Below are 21,778 nucleotides of genomic sequence, written 5' to 3'. Positions count from 1 at the left end.
CGATGTCGGTCAATGTAGAAAGTCTCTTGAGGAGTTCCCAGAAGGGGAAGAAGCGGAGGGCTGCAAAGAGACCCCATTAGGAGGTTGGGCTTTCAACCGAGGTCTTGGCCATGGAGTCAATCTCCATTCAGCCCTCCAGGGTAGAGGTACGATCAGCGACTTCCGAAGTGGTTGTGGGCGAGGACCGCGGGGGGGGGGGGGGGGGAGCTCATCTCCAGGAGCCAGGTGACTCGTCTACGCCTGAGGAAGCGGATGCTGATCCAGAGAGTGCTCCCTCAAGTGCGCAAGAAAGTATACTGGACCACATACTTGCAGTGCGTAAGAGTTGGGACGTTGTCTTCCACGACGAGATCGTGAAATGGGCGGACATGCCTACACGTCGGCTTTTGGAACTAGCCGCTAGCCATTGTATGGTGGTAAGTATTCTGCCTTCAACTCTGTTTTTTTTTTTTTTTTACTAACCTCAGTCTTCTTTTGCTAGGCCAATTCTACTATTCATGCACTAGTCTGTCAATCTACAATCCGTTTAAAGGAAGCTCAGGATGCCAAGGTGGAGGTGCGGAAGCTTCACCGTGAGCTAGACCTGGCTCGGGGTGAAGTACTTCAAGCCAAAAAAGGAGCTGAGGGCCAGAGGCAGCTGATCTTGACCCAGGAAGGGTAGATCTCTGCGTTGACTGAGGAGAAGGCATGACTTCAGCGAGAGGTCACGAACCTCGAGGCCATGGTGAAAAAACGCACCAAAATCTTTGAGACCGCCATCGCAGAAGAAAGGAAAAAGGCCATTGAGAGCTTCAAAGAGTCCTCAGAGTTTGAGGCCCTGCAGGTTGAATATAGCTTGATCTCCTATCGTACTGGGTTCAAGTTGTGCAAGTACCTGGTCCGATAGAAATTCCCCGATCTCGACCTTGGCGGCATCACGATGTTAGGTTTAGCCTACGGAGTGGCCAAGGCAGCGGACGAGGAGCCCGACTCGTCAAGGGGAATAGCTTGTTGTTCTTTCCTTTCTTTTTGTTTTGTGGATGTACACCCCGAAGCCATTGAGCTCGGGTCATAGTAAAATTCCTGTACTTGAACTTTTTCATTAATGAAATATATTGTTTCTGAGTAACCTAAGTGCAAAATAATTCTAAGTGTGGGTGAGCCCCGAACTAGGCAATTTAATGTATAGGTTTCCCAAATTGTCGAGCTACTGAGTAGGATAACCAGTAAGGATAACCAATAATAAAATTTTCCCAAGTGTTTGTTACTCCAATCTGTGTGGGTTACCTCGAAATGTCAAGTTACCGAGCTTGGTAATAAGTAAGGGTAACCAAAGTGGAATTTTTTCCAAGTGTTTGTCACCCCGAGCTGCCTGCTATGGCTGTTAGTAGAGGTAACATCATGCAATGTACTCCATGCATGGGCTACTTGCTTAAATGCTGGTTTCTTCTTTCTAGGCCCGACCTGCCAAGGTCTTTGTTAGTTTGGTGTTTTTAGCCCTTAGGCTCTAGGAGCGACTTAAGGTCCACTCTCCTTGGGTTTGCCCATGCCGAAGAGGCGACTAGGTCTTGAGCAATAACTTAGCCCTTAGGCCTTGGGAGCAACTCATAGCCCACTCCTGTTGACTTTGCCCATGACAAAGAGGCGGCTGGGTCTTAAGCAGTATTGTAGCCTTTAGGCTTTGGGAGCGACTCATAGTTCACTCCTATTGACTTTGCTCACACTGAAGAGACAACTGGGACTTGTTGTGGCCCTTAGACTTTGGGAGCGACTCATAGTCCACTCCTGTTGACTTTGCCCACGCCGAAGAAGCAACTGGGACTTGTTGTGGCCCTTAGGCTTTGGGAGCAACTCATAGTCCACTCCTGTTGACTTTGCCCACACCGAAGAGGCAACTGGGACTTGTTGTGGCCCTTAGGATTTGGGAGGGACTCATAGTCCACTCCTGAACTTTGCCCACACCGAAGAGGCAACTGGGTCTTATGTAGAGTCGAGATCTCTGCCTGTGAGGTGCTGGGCTAACCAGGTGCTGGGCTGACCAGGTGCCGAGCTGCCTGTGAGGTGTCGGGCTTACCAGGTGTCAAGCTGCTTGTGAGGTGTAGGACTGGCCAGGTGCCGAACTGCTTGTGAGGTGCTGGGCTGGCCAGGTGCCGAGCTAGATTGATGAGCTTCGTTGCTCTTTAGAGACCTGCAAGCAACTAAATGTCAGAGGACCCGGCTAACCTGGTAAGGTCACTCCGATGGCTAAGTTAGTATTCTCATAGTAGACTGTGAGCTAAAAATCACATTCTGAGAGCTAGAACTTGCTTACTTGTTTTTGGGGTTGGTGCCTTTACAGTTCGCAACCAGAGGTAGTATCGCCTTAGATTGCTGATGTTCCATTCTCAAGGTACTTGCTTTTCTTCTAGGGTTTCAAGCTCATACGTATCTTCCCCAAGTATCTGTTTTACTCAGTAGGGAGCTTCCCAGTTTGGTTCGAGCTTACCTACACTGGGCTCAGGTACCATAACTTTTCGGAGGATTAGGTCCCCGACACGGAAGTTTCGCTTCCTGACCCAGGCATTATAATACTGAGCCACTCTTTGCTGGTAGGCTGCGGTCTGGATATATGCAAGGTTCCATACCTCTTCTACCAGGTCGAGGTTGGTGTGGGGCTCATCATCATTTTCTTCATCATCGTAGGCTTCTTGGCGTAATGTAGGTACCTCGATCTCGGCTGGGATTACCGCTTCCGTGTCATAGGTGAGGTTGAAGGGGGTTTCACCTGTGGCGGTCTTGATGGTGGTTCGGTAAGCCCATAGTATGCTGGGCAACTCGTCTACCCATAGCCCCTTAGCTCAGGCTAAGCGAGCTTTCAATCCGCGGAGTATGGCTCTGTTTGTGACTTTTTGGGCAAGAGACTTGCCCCCAAGTGTTCGCCGCACAGGCCTTCATGAGTGTCGTGGAGAACGAGCTCACCCTCTAAAGGTCGCAAGCAGCGCAAGTAGGGGAGCGTTTAGGATCTTCGGTACATCCGTCCGTCTATCATGACATACTTGGCTGCCTGTCGCTCTACCCTTCTAACCGTGTTGCAATATGTGGGTTGGGTTCCATGAAGCAGGTAGCTCGCAAGTGGATCAGTCTAGCTCGGCTCTGTTTGTGTAACAGGAGCGACCTCTTCTACCCCCCCCCCCCCCCCGAGAATGCTGAGCCGAGGTAAGTTCTCTATGTACACAGTCATCATGATGTTGCTGCTCGTGATGGCTAACCGGGATAGGGTGTCGGCCTCATCATTCTTGGACCTTGGAATCTGCCTGATGAAGTATGAATGGAAACTACGTAGAACTTCCTGGACCTTAGCTAAATAAGCAGCCATGGTGGGGTCATGAGCTTCGTAATCGCCGGTGACCTGGTTGACCACGAGCTGGGAATCGCTGCAGATGATGATGTGTTTTGCTTGTACCTCTTTCGCCAGTGTGTGCCTGGCTAGTAATGCTTCATACTCTGCTTTGTTATTGGATGTTGCGAACTCGAACTGAAGTGCGTACTCCAACTTCACCCCGCTTGGCCCGTGTAAAATAGCGTCGGCTCCACTTCCCTGTTGATTGGATGAGTTGTCTACATGGAGGATCCATGGCTTCTCGTCCCAAGTTGGCCTTGCTCTAACCGGGGCCAGTGCCGCACTCGTCAAAGCCTCCTCTTTGTGTTCGAGCTCAATTAGTTCAGGGGCTGCGGTGCTGAAGGTGCATTCTTCTATAAAGTCAGCTAAGGCTTGGGCCTTAATCGCTGTCCGAGGCTCATATCAGAGGTCGTACTCATTGAGTTCGATGACCTACTTCGTCAGTCTACCGGATACCTCGGGCTTGAGTAGGACTTGCCTCAAAGGTTTGTTTGTGAGGACTACGACTGATTGAGAAGTTCTCAAAGGTTTGTTTGTGAGGACTTGTCAATCTCTGGGTACTAGTTGAGAACGGAGAGGCTCCTCGATCGCTACTCCGATCTGGAGAGTTCTGTCCCAACTTCGAAGTTCGTAGGGAACTTCATAGCCAAGTAGTAGGTGGACACCATCATGCGAAGCACGTGGGTGATAGGCCGACCTATAATGGCATTGTATGGGGAGGGAGTCACGACTACTAGAAAGGTGTGCTCGAATCTCGCAATGCTAGGCCAAGTGCCAATCTCCACAGGTACCGAGATTTGCCCTAAGGGCCTGACTTCCTCTCCGCTAAAGCCTACCAGTGGAATACTCGTTGGCTTGAGGTCGCTTTCTTGGAGCTGGAGCTTGTCGAACACATCTTTGAATAGGATGTCTGTTGAGTTGTCGAAGTCAACCAGGATACGCTTCACCTTGAAGTCGTTGACCCTCATTTTTATCACCAATGCATCATCATGGGGGTACTGGACCCCTCCTGCGACCGAGGTGCAGCCTACTACTATGGATCCGCTGGTGATTGTGTTGATCATCCCGTGGATTGGTCTCTCCTCGGAAGGATGTCTCTATGGTTGCTCGTTGCGCTGGTTGCTGGGCTTGGGAGCATCTCTCCTTTGCTCCCCCTATCGATCTGCCTGGTTTTTATTACGTTTTTGTACAAAAATTTTCAGGTATCCGCGACGGATGAGCTCTTCGATCTCGTCGCGGAGTTTTTTACAATCTTCGGTACTATGACCGTGATCTCTGTGAAAGTGAAAAAATACATTTTTATTTCTAAGGGCCGGGTCCCCCCTCAATCGGGGTGGCCACTTCACAAAAGAAGCATCCTTGATTGCAATGAGAATTTCCCCTCGCTTCGCGTTGAGGTGATGTCTTTGGGTTTGTTTGCCATCACATGCCACTTGAATTCCCTGTGGGTGACAAGTCTTACGACGGGGTCTAAGTCCGGGATTAGTAGGCAAGTGTCGTTGAAGCGTTTGATGTAACTTCGGATCGACTCTCCTTCCCTCTGGACTATACTGAGAAGGCATTCTTGTGACCTCAGGCACTTCTTATTGGTGATGAAGTGCGAGGTGAGCAACTGTACGAGCTGCACCCAACTTTTAATTGTCCCCGGTGCGAGGTTTCTGTACCAAGTGCGAGCTACCCCTTTGAAGGTTGTGGAAAAAGTAACGCACGTGCAGGCTTCGTTAGCCCCAGCGAGGTGCATCTGGGACTGGAAAGAATCTACATGATCATTTGGGTTGAAAGACCCGTTATACTTATCCAGGGGGGGACTTTGAAGTATGTTGGCATCGGGGAAGCTAGGAGTTTGGAGGATGGTGAAGAGGGTACAGAGAGGAGGAGAGCGATTTTTGTGACTCCCGAGCTTACCTCCATCCTACCTTTAGGCTGCTCAAGTTGGCCAAGTTTCGCGAGCTGGCCTGGATTTACTGTGCGAGGTGCCCTAACATGTCTCCTTTCCTGCTGTTGGACTGGCTCTGCAACAGTGCTGCTGACCTCCACACTATCAGATGGTGCCTTGGTTGGAAGTGATTCGGACTGTCGGCTACTACGGACCGAAATTCCTTGTCTGGAGTCCTCGGCTAGGACCTCGAACTGGTTTCCTACAAGAGTGCCTTCAGGTTGCGAGGGCCGAGGTGGGCTGGTTCTGGTGGGTCGAGTATCCCTCGACCTGCTTACTTGCTGCGAGATGGGAGGAACTTGTCTCTCTTTCCTGCCGTGAGACGAGACCTAGGAGGTCTCTCCCTAATAGGGATGGCTGTTTTGGCGGCGAGGCTTGCTCGGGGTGATTGGACACTGAGGTGGGGTTGGTTGTTGGTTCTGCTGCAACGGTGGAAACTGCTACTGGTACATGTGGTGCAAGACTTGTTGTTGGTACTGCTGGAACTGTTGGACCTGCTACATTTGGGCTTGGATAGTCCGCACACAGTATACCAGGTTGCTAAACTGGCTCGGTCCAACTCCAGGGGGGACTACAGAGGTTTCAACGGAGGTCGCACCCAATGTAGGAGGAAGTGGGGCATTCACAGGCATAGTTGGTTGAGGTACAGTAGGTGCTGGAATCCCATCCGCGGGGAGCGGTATGGTGAACTGTCCTATGCAGATAGTGGGGAACTGAGGTTGCCCCCCGGAGACGTTTGCTTCGTTGTGCTATCCAGCTTTGCTGGAGGAAGCCATGGGTTTGAGTTTTAGGTTTTTGAAATAGAGATAAAAGGCTTTTAGTAACGATTTCCCACAGACGGTGCCAAATGATGTGGCGTAATCTGGCTGCTCCCTGATGGAGATGATTTGGCTGCCAGCAATGACGTGAATTGGGTAATCTGTAAGAGAGGAGTCAGAGATCCCGGGGTGGCTTACCCGGCGAGGACACTCCGATGGCTAAGTTAGCACACAGTAGCAGTAGAGAGCTTGAAGATGATAATAGTGAATTAGAGAGCTAGAGAGCAAAGATTACGCATAAAAACATACCTTCGCCCTCGGGGGGGTGAAGTCTTTATATACTGGAGTCCTGATGGGTTTGGTGGAGTAGGTCCTGAATTTCCGCTATGTCAGGTCTGTTATCGTGTTAGTTTGGAGTAATGCCTCCCGCTGTTCGTTGGCCATCTCCGTCTGAATCGGGGAGTGGGTGAACTAATGTAGCCGTTACAAAGTACAGTTCCGTGGGATGCAGAGTACGGAGGTGTGCTCCTCGAGGTTGCCATGCGGAGGTCGACCAGACTAGGCAGCGGGCTGCTTGTGAAGTGTCGGGCAGCTTGGTGGCAAGCTGCCTATTGGCAGGCTGCTTGAGCTCACGTTCCACAGACTTGAGTTGCCTCGAATGCTGAATTGCTTTAGTACCGAGGTGTTCTTGCACCGAGGTAGGCCTGTCCTGAGGTGGCTCATCTGTCCGAGCTCGACCTATAGCAGACTTGGCACTGTTGTCTTGGTCGCGAGCTGATACTGGGACGATCTTGGCCCGAAGTAACTTTAGTTCGGGGTACCAGCGTACCCGAGGTTGCTTTGTAGCGAGCTGATTTATGCTGAACTGTCACCCGCGTTGAGTCATGTCCACGTGCCGATCTGATCATGTTGAGTTGTCACTTATGCCGAGTCTCATCCACGTGTCTCTTAATTATGAGGTCGGGTCAAATTCCCCTTCATCAAGAATGAAATCCCATTCCAGCTTGTTTCAATTCCGATTTTGATTCCTGCTTGAACCAAACAAGTAAAGAGAATAGATCATTTCAATTCTGATTCCGGTTCCAAATCTGGCTCCCATTCCTCCCTCTCCCTTGGGAATGAAATCCCAGTTCAGCTTATTCCAATTTCGATTTTGATTCCTATTTGAACCAAAGAGGTTATGAGAACAGACCATTTAAATTTTGATTCTGGCTGCAAAGCAAATAGACCTTAAAATCCAAATTCGATCGAATTTGAAGATCTCAGACCAGATTTAATTTGAATCCACTTTATTTTTTGAAATAAGGAAATTAAAAAATATTTTTTTTAATGTACACACGTAATCCAACCTAATTATATAAATACATCATCTGAATCAAGAATAATCAGACCGCATATGGAATACAATTTCGGAGCACAATGCATAAATCCACAAATTTATTAATTTAGAGTCAAATACATTTATTTATGGATATGGTTATCAGTTGCGAGGTGATATTTATGAAAATTCATAAGTGGATTTTGACCAGTAAAGCTCTTTCAACTCAATGCCATGTCTTTCCCGTATCATAAATTTTTTTTATATCCATTCATTTTGACGGGACTTTTAAGGGCTAGCAAATCAAGTGTTACACTTTATTAACACCTTTTTGACTTTTATATTATTGTATATGCAATATGATTGCCACTTAAACCCAATACCCGTCGTGACCATTTTGATCTCTCTCTTTCTAATTCAAATGGGTGATTTATTATGCATATAATATTGATGTGGTTGCATCTGTATCTGCTTGGATCGGATTGGCTGAATTTAATGATTGATTGGTAAATCGTGGAACCCATCATTTTGTTCCACGACATAAATGCAAGTGAGAGATTGAGTGGTTGTAGTTCATATGTACTTTATGGCTGTCATTGAGCAAACTGATTGCTCCTACAATTAATACAATGGAGAAGTATGGATTTATATAATGCAGATTTCTAATTTACACTGTAGAGTTATAAATATTTAAAAGGACCACAATCTCCACTCTATGCATTAATACCCACCCATGAATTAACATCAATTCTGATCCGGCACTTACTTCGATAGTATTTTGAGCCTACAAATAGACCTTCCCCATGAGTACAATTCGGACATGACCACTTTTTCCAATTTCATGCTTTGAATTGACATTATGATGCAATTCTTCCGCAGGCCAAGTGAGTGAAAGCAATCTTCTCTGTCTTCCATCCATTGAGTTTACGAGATTATCTCGTGGTTTCCAGTTACCGCCGGTGGATGGATGATGGAAATTAAGGTGGAAGCTCCTACAGAGAGAAGTGGAGGTATCAGCAACGATACATTGAATGCTATATGGAGTCCGATGGATAAAATAGATAGTCGGATCTCCATGTATGTAGATTTTCTTTTTGTTTCATTTCGTGCAGGAATCTAAATATTCGTCACCACAAGTTTTAAAAATTGAATAAAAATATCATACAAATACTACATTGGATCTCATGTTTATCATACAATACTACTTTGGGTGATGTGTTACCCACGTACCATTTTCGTATATTGGCAGCATTTCCTTGTGAGTGACAAGGGAGATGTTTCAAATGCGCAACAGTAATGTGAGTGACAAGGGATATACGAAAATAGAAATTTTGGACAACAGTAAAAAAAAATGCCCAAATGTCCCCTAAGAAATTAGGATGTCTTGGTAAATGGAGGCCGGATCTCCTATCAACAGCTTCCTATCCACACCATAAATTTTGGATACATGTCCAGATGTCCACTAGCATGTGCCTCTTCTTCACATGTGCACAATTGCATGTGAATTCAATGGGATGTAATTATGTAATAAGACGGGTGTTATGTCCATCCCGTCAGAACTCACCCATTAACATAATTAATTTTTTAACCTAAAAATTATTAATCTTTCCCCTTCCCAAGATCCCTAATAATCTCGTTCTCTCCATTCCATTCTCCGTAGTGTACTGTTCTAGGAAACTTTATTGACATCCTACAATCGGGAACTGGCAATAAGCGACGTGCTCACCGGCATCTTATTCTCTCCATACTCCATTGGTTAATCTTCTTCTATTCTCCATAACGTCCTATTCCAAGATATTTCATCGACATCCGACAACTAACAATCGGTAGCCGGCAATAGAAAATGTGCTCACTGATACGCTGGTGGTTAAGTAACCTTAATCAATACAAGAAAAAATTGAGCATTATTTTCTTATATTTCTTCCAACTAGGTTCTTCTCACCAGTAGTTATATATGTTCTATTTTATTTGATTTACTTATTTTTTGTTTTCTTTTGGTTAGGCATAGTAATCTCTTTGGTTGCTGGTTGTCAGTTGCGGGTTACAGGTTGCAGGTTGCCAAATATCGATCAAATCTCTTGGAATAAGACGTTATGGAGAATAGAAAAAGGTTAGCTGATGGAATACAGAGAAAATAAGAAGTTAGTGAACATGTCGTAGGTTGTTAGTTGCCAGATGTCAGTGAAGTTTTCTGGAACAGTAAGCTGTGGAGAATGGAATGGAGAAAACGAGACTATTTAGGGTTCTTGGGAAAGGAAAAAATTAATTAATTTTAGATTAAAAAATTAATTGAAATAATGAGTGAGTTCCGATGGGATGGACATAATGTCCGTCCTATTACATAATTTTTTTTTTTTTTTATAGTTAAGGCAAAATATATTAGAGAACAGAAATAGATACAAAAGAGTCTATGAGGAAGAAAAGAGGGATAATGGGGAAGAGAGATGTTCGTGCACTGTATTTTTACACCATTTTGCAAGTTCACGTGCAGGAACATTATATAAACAATTAATATCTACAAATTTTAAGCTATTGAAGCAAGAAAATAAGTTGAAAGTTTCTGACAGCAGTCCAAAAAGTGCCAAGCGATGTCTCCTCTTCTGTTAAGAGCATTGATAATTGATTGAGAATCAGATCAAATAACTGGATTGGAACTGTTCATTTGGCGAGCTACCCCGAGTCCTTGATTTATCGTAAAACATTGTGTCCAAAATTTATAGCGTGAACAGAAACGTGGGTAGGAAGCAGTGGGCAGGAGATCCGGCCTCCGGTAAATCACCCGATAACAAACTACGAGTGTGCCTATTCGCCCCCTTCTTTCCCACTTTATGGGAGTTCGGATTCGGATCCACTTGCCCAACACATCATACCTTTTGCCGTGAGGTGAGACCACCACGAATCCTGACAAACCCTCCTGATACTTCGATCTAGGTCAACATCTATTCTCAACCAAATAAAGGATCAACTTGCTTTTAATATATTATATATAAATCTATATTATATACCTCTCCGTCTGCCACGACAGAATGATAATACTCATTAGATATCCATAGAGAGAGAGAGAGAGAGAGCGCTAGAAGTTTCTTTCACCACGAAGGATCATAAACATTCATCATCCCCAGTCCCCACCATCGAGATTCGAGAGCGTTCCAATACAAATCCTTTCGTTTCCTTTTTCTTCTTGGGCTTTCTCCCATTTACATTACCCAACCAAAACAACCCACGAAGGGATGATTTGGATCAATGCCCAAAAGGAGTGGGGCCCATAATAAAGAACAAAGTATATATTATAATTTATAAAGAAAAAAAATAGAAACAAAACAAGAAGCTTCTTGATTCATTCATTCTACTTCCACCTAGGGTTCTTTTAGGTTTTACTCCCCGACCCCGAGGTTAGAACTTGGAATAGATAGATTATAACTTGAAGTAGAAGACGCAGGATGATGAACCACGTGATTTGTGCACATGACACGTGTCCAGTCATCATCCTTTTCTCTCCCTAATGCGCATCCCGTATCTGCACTCTCTCTCTCTTCCACTGAAATTGCTCGATTCTTTACACCGGTCACCTTCAATTGCATACCCTCTCTGGTTAGATTGGGATTTTGAGCCACGAATGGTTCTGATTCTCCGACTTCTGCTGATCCCACGGCTCTGCTTCAGGACCAGGTGGCTGCAGCTGCTCTTCCTGTTCCTCCTCCTCCTCACATCCTCTTGCTCTTTTAACGCCGATGGGAACACCAAATAACCGTGGACTGATCTCCTCTTCAGTCTTCACTCGGCTCTGCCCCACCAAAGTGTCGGCATCAGAATCTTCCGAAATACGCTTCACCGGCAAGAGATCGAGCGGCGGCTTCTCTGCCAAGAAGCTACAGTTTTCTTGCTGACTATTGGCGTACTTCGTCATCAAAACGAGGATACTGTTGCAAAGGTTCTTCAACTGGGTTAGTTCGTGCTTCAGGTGCATATTCTCTTTCCTAAGTCGTTCGTTCTCATCGAGAAGCTCCGCCGCGCTGTTGCAGCTTGTTGCTCTACACGCCGTAGCGGGAACGTTCGAAGGTGGCGAGGTGGAGGTGACGACTTGCTCGTCGCTCGAATTCGTCGGGGATCCCGCCCGCACGACCGGGACTGCTGTTGTGGTAACGGCAGCCGCTGTGACGGCCGGTGATATTTTACGGCGGTGAATGTCGCAGAGAAGCTTTTTTTCTCCTCTGCGGAAACAGTCATTCGCGAATTCCCATCGATCAGGAACAATCTTTCGGAAGCCCTGCATTGTTAACAAATTTAATAAACAAAAGGGGTTATATTCCTACCCGTTGAAAATGAAGGAAAAAAACAAATTTTTAGACATCGAAAATCGAAAAGCGAGCAAATCTACAATCTTTCTTTCTTCTTATAAATAAACTAAGAAAGGATACTCACGTATGTATTAAGCTGTCTAACGAAGCTTGAAAAATTGTTGTGCTTGAAATATTTCGGTAGCAGATCTCTGGCGAACTCAGCTGGTCGCCAGACGATGAAAGTGGAACCATCCTCATTCCATGAAATCACGTCGTCAATAGAAGGATCATCCACGAGCTGGTATGTTTTCGTCAGAAAAGGCGTCGGCAGAGACCTCTGCCCATCACCAGCAGTTGATTCACCCATCTGTTCGACCGGCGGTGGAGCCATGGTCTAAAAAAAAAGAAAAATTATAAAAAAAATAAAAATAAAAAATCTAAGATCAAAGGAGAAACCAGGAACAATCACTGCTAAGAGAAAAAAAAAATACAGACAAAGGGATTTCGGTGGGGTGGTGGAGAGGGGGAAGAGAGAGGAGAGAGGGAGATGAGCTCTGTTGTTTCTAGAAGCTTCGTCGTGTATTAAATTATAGGGGGAGGGATAGTAAGCGGCAGAATGAAAAGGAAGGAAAAGGGGCGCCCACATCCCACCACCAGGATTACAGAAGAGAAGGCACGAGAAGGTCCTCTTTCGTCTTTTCCAGAAGCTTCTCTTGGTGTTTCGTTTACCCGGTTCTTTCCTCCACGTGTCGGTAAGTTCGTGGAGGCCTTCAACTACTGGAGATAACGTTACCATATCCACTTGTGAAACCAGTCATGTATTGAAGCAAAGACAACACGTGTCAAGGGTCCGGTTTCTTCGACCCCTAACCTAAAAGAAACTCTCGAGTGGTTCTCTCCAGTTTCGGCCCCTCTGTCTATTTTCTTCCATTCTAGTTTCTAAATCTCTCTCACCTCACGTCTCTCACATCACACGTAATTTTGTTTGGTCAAGTGTTGACCATTAAAATACAAGGGTCCGGTCGACCCTGAACACAACAAAACCCAGCCCAAGCCAAGAAATTTTCTGGCTGGGCTGGGCCGCTTGGGTGAGCTAAAGGGATCACTCCTTTCTCAGTCGATAAAGGGAAAAAAGACAGTTGGGTACCCTGAATCTCACGTAGAAAATGATTGGCGACATATCTGGTGCATCGATGACATCTTATCAACACAATAATGTACATTAAAAGTTATGTTTGCTTTGAAGGTAAAAAAATTGAGAAATTTATGTAACGCTTGTAAAGGATTTTCTACTTTTCAAACCAAACTTAACATAAGAAGAAAATGAAACATTATGACGTAGTTCCGTTGTAGTCTAGTTGGTTAGGATACTCGGTTCTCACCCGAGAGAATCGGATTCGACTCCCGGCAACGGAATATGTAACTTCATTTTAAAGAATTTTCATGCCAACTTCTTTATTTCTCCGAGAATGAAAAAAGTTCTTTGCCCTTCTTGAATTCTCCCAAGCTGTGTTTGGTTCATGTTAAGGCTCATGCCATTTAAAACCATACTTATGATGTGAGGGAAAATCTATAATGCAGAAAAAATATGGTATGAGAAGAGTTTTGACCAATCAAAACCCATCTATAAATTTTACATAATCTGCAGTTGATTGATCGGACATTTATCGGATATCAAATCTTATTCATATTATAGTTGAACCCACATATAAAATCAATATAGAATGAAGGTGGTACGAAGTGTACAACTGTCAATGAATGCAATTAAGACAGAAAGGCTCAGTTTAGAAGAAACACAAATACAAATTTGTAGAGTAAAACCTTGTATTTTGTTTAAATTTGTAGTTTTTATACTCTTTCCAAACTGTGCCAAAAGTGCAAATTTTATATAAGGTATGAGTGCAAACTATAGTTACAAACAAATGGATATAAATATATCAAGTAGTTAGAAAATTAAATTATATCTGACTCAGATTTAAACTGCAAACCAACAGAACCTTAGGAACTCAGTCTTATATAATAAATAGTAATCAGAATGCTGCCCATGCCCATGCAAATGACCCAAATACATTTTGCATGGGCAAATGTGACATAAAAGGCTCAATTTCTATTTTTACTCAAATTAGTAGATTAAGTTTTCATTAATACATGTAACTATAAGATAAATCTTGGCAAAAAAAAAAAGCAAATTTCGTTCCAAGTAGATGCTGCATTAGCCTTTTATAGGCATTTGTATGCTTGGCTATAACCACTATTTTCAAAATCGGACGGTCGGATTGGAAAAATCGGGAATCGGTTTATTTTCCTTTAAAATCATTTTTTTCCTTAAAATCATTGATTTTGGTCAGTAAATCGTTGAACCGGCCAGTTAACAGTTCGAACGGTTTTGACCATTTTCTAATTTTTTAATTTTTTTTAATTTTTTTTAATTTTTTATTTTTTTTGTCAAAATGGGCCAGTCGTTCGGATCGAATGGTCGGACCATTCGAACTGATAAACTGACCCCTGACCAATTCGTCACTGGTTTGTTTTTAAAAACCATGGCTAGAACCCATGTAGCAAAGACAAACTCATTGAAGCATAGTGGAGAGATGGATTTATTCCCTTCAAAGTAATGACCCTGCTTCAAATATTTCTACTTGTACATTAGTGCATGGTTTTCAAAACTGGACTGGATCAGATGGTCAGACCAGAAAAACTGGGAATCAGTCAGGTAATCGGTTTCATTTTCCCTAGAACTATTATTTTTCCAAAAAATCATTGATTTGATCAGCAAATCGTTGACCTGGGTGGTTGAACCATTCAAATTGTTTAATGGTTTGATCGGTTTTTATTTTTTTGTTAGAACAAATTGTCCGTTCAATTTGTAGAATCAGACTGTTTGACCCAGAAACTAGACCCTTGACCAGTTAGTTGTCCGATTCAGTTTTAAAAATCCTTGCATTAGTGTTTTCAACTCACAATTGAATCAAATAGTTGGACCAATTAACCTATCACCTAGTCAGGTTTTGAATCTGTTTCACCCTAAGACACTTTTCGCAAAAGTTGTTGATGTTGTTAGATTTATAGTTTTAAAAGAGAGTTTTGTAAATGGCATTTTTTTTAACTAAACAATGCAAAAGAAGTTGTTCTGTTGATGGTTCATTTTCAGAACCATGACATGTGAGCACTGACTTTTTGATTCATGTTTACATGTACATTATCTAGTTCTGGTCATACTGTCAGTCATCAAAGAGAGGCATTATGACCGGAAACATATTGTTGTGTGTGACACATCATGTAACCACCATGTCATACTTACATCAGCAAACCATGTTTCCTAAAAAAATAAAAAAAATAAAAAAAAAAACAGTAAAAAACGAAAAAGCTATAGAAAAAGGCCATTTTATTGGTTTTGGAACCACGGTTGTCGGGTTTAGAACTAGAGTTGAAAAATAAACTTGGTTAATGATCCAATGGTTGAGCCAAATTGAAGTATTGAGTTGTTAGACCTAATCAATTAGTTCATGGGTTATAAATTAATTTTCTTTATTTTTTATTAAAAAGTAATTCTTATTTATCAATTTATTTTTGTTTAAATGATAAAGAGGTGTCTAACGTTTTTACAAAATCTCTGTATTATCTTTTGTCATTTAATTATAACATCACGAATTGATCCATTTGATCTAAACAATTGAACCACAAATTCATCACTTATTTGTGGTTTATTTTAAAACAAATTGGTTTTATTCTATTAAAATCATGGGGAATAGTGTTAATTTTAATGGTGAACTGAAAATAAGAGTAATATCTTAAGCACACAGAGAATTGTATTTTTCCAAAAGTGCATTTTAATGAAAAAGTAAAATGCTATTTTTTCCATCATTTATTTTAAAATTCTAAACAAAAAATTCATAATTCTAATTAGGAGCTATCGTTAAGGCTGCATTTGTTATTCCTTATTTTAAAGATTTATCTCCTTTTTGTGATTAAAAATTCAGTGTTCATAGGGATATTTTCACTGCAAAAAGATGTAAATCCTTAAAATAAGGAATCCCAAGTGTAGCCTAAGGCTATGTTTAATTTAAAAGAAAAGGTAGGGAAAGCAAGGGAAAAGGTAGGCTAATCTAATTAGCAAATTTAAAAGAGAGATGATTAATAAAAAAAAAATAAAGATATTCCATTCATTCATACATTTAATAATAAGGAAAATTCCTAATTAATACCCTGTACTTTGTGTTTAGTGCCACTTTTGTCCCCTAACTTTAAAAGCAACAATTCAGTGCCAAACTTTCAAAACGTGCCAATCTAGTATCTACCTGTTGTTAAGTGGTATTTGAGAAAACACAAATGCCCTTTGAGTGTCAATTATCCAAAAGTTGACAACAAATGAACAATCCCAAAACCTTTTCTCTTCTATTTAAAAAAGTTGGGGTCACTAGATGCCCATTGAGACGTAACCCCAACTTTATTGAATAGAAGAGTCAAGGATTTGATATTGTTTATTTCTTGTCAATATTTGGGCGATTGATAAAGAAAATTAGATGACACTCAAAAAACATTTGCACCATTTCAAATGTCACTTAACAGTTGATTAATGATAATTGCTAAATTAACATGTTTTGAAAATTTAGATATTAAATTATCACATTTTAAAGTCTGAGACAAAAAATGATACTTAGCCTAAAATATAGGATACTAATGGAAAAAATTTTCTCTAAATAATAATAAAAAATAAAAATTAACTCTTTTCCCAGTTTTGCATGCGTCAGTGGCGTGGGCGTATTGGAATGAGAGAAGTGAAACCTTGGAAGATGTATTTAATGACGTGCTCTATCTCTATGTTTAAAATTTTCTCAGTATTTCATCCTTGTCATTTGTCAATCATGTAACATGATGGATGGAAAAAACGTGCAAGTTAAAACTTGTGGAAACAAACTAAAGAGCAAAAGTGGGAGGTGGAAATGGAATTGTCTGACGTTATGGGCTGCTATTATTTTATAATATATCCATCTCAGATAGCTTACACGGGTTTCATAATTAAAGCTAAAGGTATGGAATATAGACATACATGCGCTGTGCGATCAGTGTAAACACAAATTAAAGATGAATTATAACGTTGAGCATGTATTACACTTCTGAGTTCTGATTGCCGGCCACAGGCTGTCAGGTTGTGACATTGCCATCGTGGTCCCACCAAAAAAAATCAACATCAAACAAATTCTTCCCGTATACAGCTGCCCACCGTGGATTCAGGTTAGAAAGGAGGGAAATATCATGCATTCGCAATTGATGTTGTTCTATTTCGCCTTTGTTTTTTCTTGTTGCCTTTGCCTCCACAAACCCACTTTTGCTATGATAGTGTTGGTCGTAGCACATCACTGAAACCAGTGTTTTTAACATGGTTTTTAAAATCGACCCAGTGATTGAATCGGTTCAGTTATCGGGTCGAACAGTTTGATTGTTCGAACTGAATGTTTGGCCTGTTTTAATAAAAAATAAAAAAAATTCAAAAAAATAAAAAACGATCAAAATCATTTAAATGGTTTAAACAATTAATCACCTGATTTGGCGATTCACTGACCAAAATCAATGGTTTTGAAGAAAATTTTGATTTTTGGGAAAAACAGTTTGACTGTCCGGTCCAGTCCAAATTTGAAAACCATGATTTTTACCTTATCGTTTATCCAACTTGTTCAACCGTGTCATTCATTCTACATCTCGTTTTCATAAAATCCATGTTTATATGTTGATCCAGTCAAAATCATTCAATTCACGTGATTGATTTGTTTGATAAGATCACGGGTTACATATTTAATGTATGTATATATAAACTTTTAGACGTTATAATTAACTTTATGTTCCTTTGTTCTTTTTTGATTTTGGGTAATTGTTTGAAATATGTGCATTGTCCATTTTTTTTTTCTAAAAAAATTCTTTTTTTAGTTTTAAATTACAATTTTTAATTTTTTTTATAAATAAAAAAATTAAACATTAATATAAATTAAATATAAAATAATGTATATTTAAAATATATAATTATACATAGCTTATTGATAAAATAAATATTTATACCAACAGCCTATGCTGTTGAAGCTGTTGAGAACATTCTTGGAAATACCATGTTACCGTGATATTCAGATAAAATAGTAATTGCCCTTATTTCTTTTTTACCAAAAAGATAGACATGGCATGAATTGATGAATGTGTTCAGCCCAAAAGCACTGTTGATGAAGGGTGATTTGGCCCGACTTCATAAGCAGGCGACACGTGTACGTGATTCGACATGAATGACAACTCGACATGAGCAGATTGGCACGTGGACATGACACGACGTAGAAGACAACTCAGCAAGTATCAGCTTGCCTTTGAACGAGCTCGGGTACAATAACGTCCCAAGCTGAAGGTATTTCGGGTCGAGTCCATCCCAGTTCGCAGACCGAAGAAACCAAGTTCACGATAGCAGACCCAGGCAAATAAGCCACCTCGGAGACAACTCACCTCGGGCAGAATCACCTTGGCACGCCACCAGCAGCTCGACGCAAGTAGCTCGCCACAAGGTAGCTCGCTATAGGGTCCATTACCAAGCAACCCTGAGTCCCACGAGAAGCTTCCTGTTTGACAACCGTACATGTCAACCCTAAAAGCTGCACCCATGTCCCTTGCTTGGTGGCGCAGTACCTGCCAAATATGAGGATTGCACTCATTGTCTCTCTCCTGATGGTGTCGTGTCTACCAACCCCAGAGGTTGTCCCCTACTTGGTGGGACCGTACCACACAACGGTCGCATTAGCCCACCTACTCTCCAGTCCTGATGATAACGGAATCGTTACCTGACAACAGATCGTCGCGGCAGAGATTTGGGATCAGCCCCTCAGAACCTGCTGGAATGTTAGTATATAAAGACTCCAACCCCCCGGGGGCCAAGGTATTGCATATTCACCACTCTCTAACTTTCTCATCTTCTTGCAAACTTATTCTCCTCCAACTCACAGCCGAGTACTAACTTAAGCATCGGAGTGTTCCCGTTGGGTGAGTAACCCCGGGTTCCTTCATTTCTCTTCATGCAAGTATCTCTTGTCCAATGCCAGATAGAAGCTCAGTCACTTCCAGCTAGGAGTGGCGGGATTGTGCATCATCAATTGGCGCCGTTTGTGGGAACGTTTGAAAAAGCTTTCTCTACCAAACTTTCACCAGCATTAATGGCGTCTTCTAGCAACGTCGGGTAGAACAATGGAACGAACACTTCTGGGGGGCGCCTTCAAGCCCCCGCCGTATGCATCGGCTAGTTTACGGTACCTCTCAACACCTTTGGGGTCCCCAACTGGACATACCCTAGGTCGTCGAGGCGGTGAACACCCCATTCCCTCCTATGGTAAACACCACCTTCATTGAACCCTCCATGGTTCCCCCCGCCATGGGGTAAAACCAACCGGGTGACCTAGTGCAGTGTGTGCGGGCTATTCAGGCTCTGATGCAGCGAGTCCAGCAGCTTCAACACTACCAGCAGCAAGTCCTGTGTCATTTTTACCAGCATCAGTTCCCAACGCTACAGCAAAGTCGACAACCAACCCAGTCGCGGTGCCCAATAACGCCATAGAACCAGTAGTCGCTCAACCGCTGCCAAAGCAACCATCCTCACCAAGGAGAAACCTCCCAAGCCTCATCCCGTAGCAGGAGGGAGCCAATAGCTCCCACCACCTCGAGGCTACAAGGCAGATCTGAAAGCGCTCGCCCCACCAAGGCCGGTCTGTTTTAGCGCGTGCAATTGGAAGCCTCATTGACGGGCAACCGATTCAAAGTCTTGGTCGCGAGCTCTGAACAAGGCCCTTCAATCCGCGGAAGCCAGCCTGATTCTCACCAGGCCAAGACCCGGCCCAATACCACTGAAGCAAGCAGTACCAATGCAGATTCCGCCAGGAAGCAACGAAGGCGGCACCCCAAGGCTCGTCGCGCGATAATCCCTGAACAGCTCGTGGAGCCTAGTCAACCTGAGCAACCCAAAGGTAAGACAGTAGCGAGCCCGAGAGTCGCGAGGACCACCCCTCTTCTCTCAGTGTCATCTCCCCTCTCTCCTAATCTCCTGGTAGCTCCCATGCCAAAAGACTTCAAGGTACCTCCTCTAGACAAGTACGACGGGTCGTTTGACCCGAGTGACCATGTAGACTCCTTCCAGTCCCAGATGCACCTCGTCGGGGCTAGTGAAGCTTGCATGTGTGTCGCCTTCTCCACGACCTTCAGAGGAGTAGCGCGCACGTGGTATAGAAACCTCCCATCTGGGGCAATCCAGAGTTGGGCACAGTTCGTATGAGCATTCACCTTGAGAGTCCATCCAAAACTACATCAAGCACTTCAATGACACCTACCTCTTGATCCCGAGCTTGGACCCCGTGGTGAGACTCACTGCAACAAAGAGAGGAGTCACCCACCAGGAGTTCAAGTGGCATGTGGCGATGAACAAGCCCAAGGACATCGCCGCTTTCCTTAAGCTCGCTGGCCGATTCATTGAGACCAAAGAGGAAATGAACCAAAAGGCCGGAGCCCTAGTAGAGAAGAGGAGGAGGGACGATGACAAGGCGCACCACGGAAGAGATAAGAGGAAAAAGAGCAAGTCCCCGACCAGGGGAGACAACAGGTGGGGATGGCACCCTCGAGCTCCTCCAGAGAAAAGGACGAACTACACCCCCCTCAATGTGAGGCGAGGGGAAATTTTAATGACAATCAAAGATGCTCCATTTGTAAGGTGGCCACCCCAGATGAAGGGGGACCCTGCCACTAGGAACAAGAATTTGTATTGTCATTTCCATAAGGATCACGGTCACAGTACCGAGAACTTTAATAACCTCTGCGACGAGATTGAGGAACTTATCCGTCGCAGATACTTAAAAACCTTTGTACAAAAAAGCAGTAAAAATCAAGTAAATCGACAACGGGAGCAGAGGAGAGATGCTCTCGAGTCCAGTAAGAAGCTGAATGAGTAGGGACCACCGCCCGAAGAAAGACCTGTCTGCGGAGTGATCAACATGATCACCAGTGGATCCATCGTCATGGGCTGCACCTCGGCAGCTGGTACGACCTTGGTCCGCGAACTAGAGCGTGAAGGGAAGAATCCGTCAAAGCGTCCATGGCCCACGGACCCCATATCCTTTACCGACGATGATGCACGAGGAGTCCAATATCCCCACGATGACACGTTAGTCATCAGGATGAAGATCAACGATTTTGAAGTCTGAAGCGTCTTGGTGGATTCAGGAAGCTCGACCGACATCTTGTTCAAGAGCACCTTCGACAAGTTGCAGCTCAGGGAGAGCGACCTCCAACCCGCAAGTACCCCTTTTGTGGGCTTCAGTGGAGAAGAAGTAAGGCCCCTCGGCCGAATCTCATTACCTGTGGACATTGGAACATGGCCCAACATTGCGAGGTTCAAGCACGCCTTCCTAGTGGTTGCGACGCCTTCCCCATATAATGTCATCGTAGGACAACCCATCACCCACACGCTTCACGCGGTGGTATCAACCTACTACCTGACAATGAAGTTCCCCACGGACTTCGGAGTAGGGGTAGCCCGGGGCGACCAGCTCGAGTCTCGAAAGTGTTACGTTGCATCCCTCAAACGGAAGGCCAAGCTAGCGGAAAGTGTCAAGCTTGAACGGCCCGTAGAGTATCCTGAAGAGCAAGCTACATCAACCAAAGGAACAGTTCTCATCCCGACTTTAGATGATGATCCGACCAAGACACTCCAGATCGGAGAAGCGGCCAAAGAACCTCTCCGAACTCAACTGGTAAGCTTCCTACTAAAAAATTTAGACGTATTTGCATGGTCCGCGACAGAAATGCCCGGCATAGACTCGAGTGATATCTACAAGTTAAACACTGATCCCGTAGTCAGGCCCATTAGACAAAAGAAACGCAACCTAGCCCCAGAACGTTGGAGGATAGTCGACGAGGAGGTCAGGAAACTTCTTGCAGCCGACTTCATTAGAGAGGTCCATTACCCGAGCTGGGTGGCTAACCCCATTCTGGTAAAGAAGGCCAACGGTAAATGGCGCATGTGCGTCGACTATACCGACCTGAATTGGGCCTGTCCAAAAGACTGTTTTCCACTCCCCAAGATTGATCGTCTAGTGGATGCAACCTTAGGGCATGAGT

At 43.7% G+C, this 21,778-nt stretch overlaps 1 protein-coding gene across 2 annotated transcripts; it reads right to left on the bottom strand.

The window, feature by feature from the left end:
* Window positions 1-10,517: 10,517 nt before the first annotated feature.
* LOC148880015 (heat stress transcription factor B-2b-like) lies at window positions 10,518-12,320 on the bottom strand. Of its 2 annotated transcripts, XM_088961816.1 has the most exons (3): window positions 12,146-12,292; window positions 11,793-12,044; window positions 10,518-11,637 (listed from the first exon to the last, which is right to left on the bottom strand). In XM_088961816.1, the coding sequence occupies exons 2-3, from the start codon at window positions 12,039-12,041 to the stop codon at window positions 10,963-10,965; spliced, it is 924 nt and encodes a 307-aa protein (XP_088817942.1). In that variant the 5' UTR covers window positions 12,042-12,044; window positions 12,146-12,292; the 3' UTR covers window positions 10,518-10,962. The 2 variants fall into 2 exon arrangements, with proteins under 2 accessions (XP_088817942.1, XP_088817941.1); XM_088961815.1 differs by having other exon boundaries at window positions 11,793-12,320.
* Between the last annotated feature and the right edge of the window lie 9,458 nt (window positions 12,321-21,778).

This window comes from Nelumbo lutea, chromosome 1 (assembly GCF_056320005.1).
Source record: "Nelumbo lutea isolate HS-2025 chromosome 1, American lotus-T2T, whole genome shotgun sequence".
Classification (NCBI taxonomy): domain Eukaryota; kingdom Viridiplantae; phylum Streptophyta; class Magnoliopsida; order Proteales; family Nelumbonaceae; genus Nelumbo; species Nelumbo lutea.
Note: the sequence above shows the minus strand (reverse complement) of the source record. Positions and strands in the feature narration are given on the sequence as shown.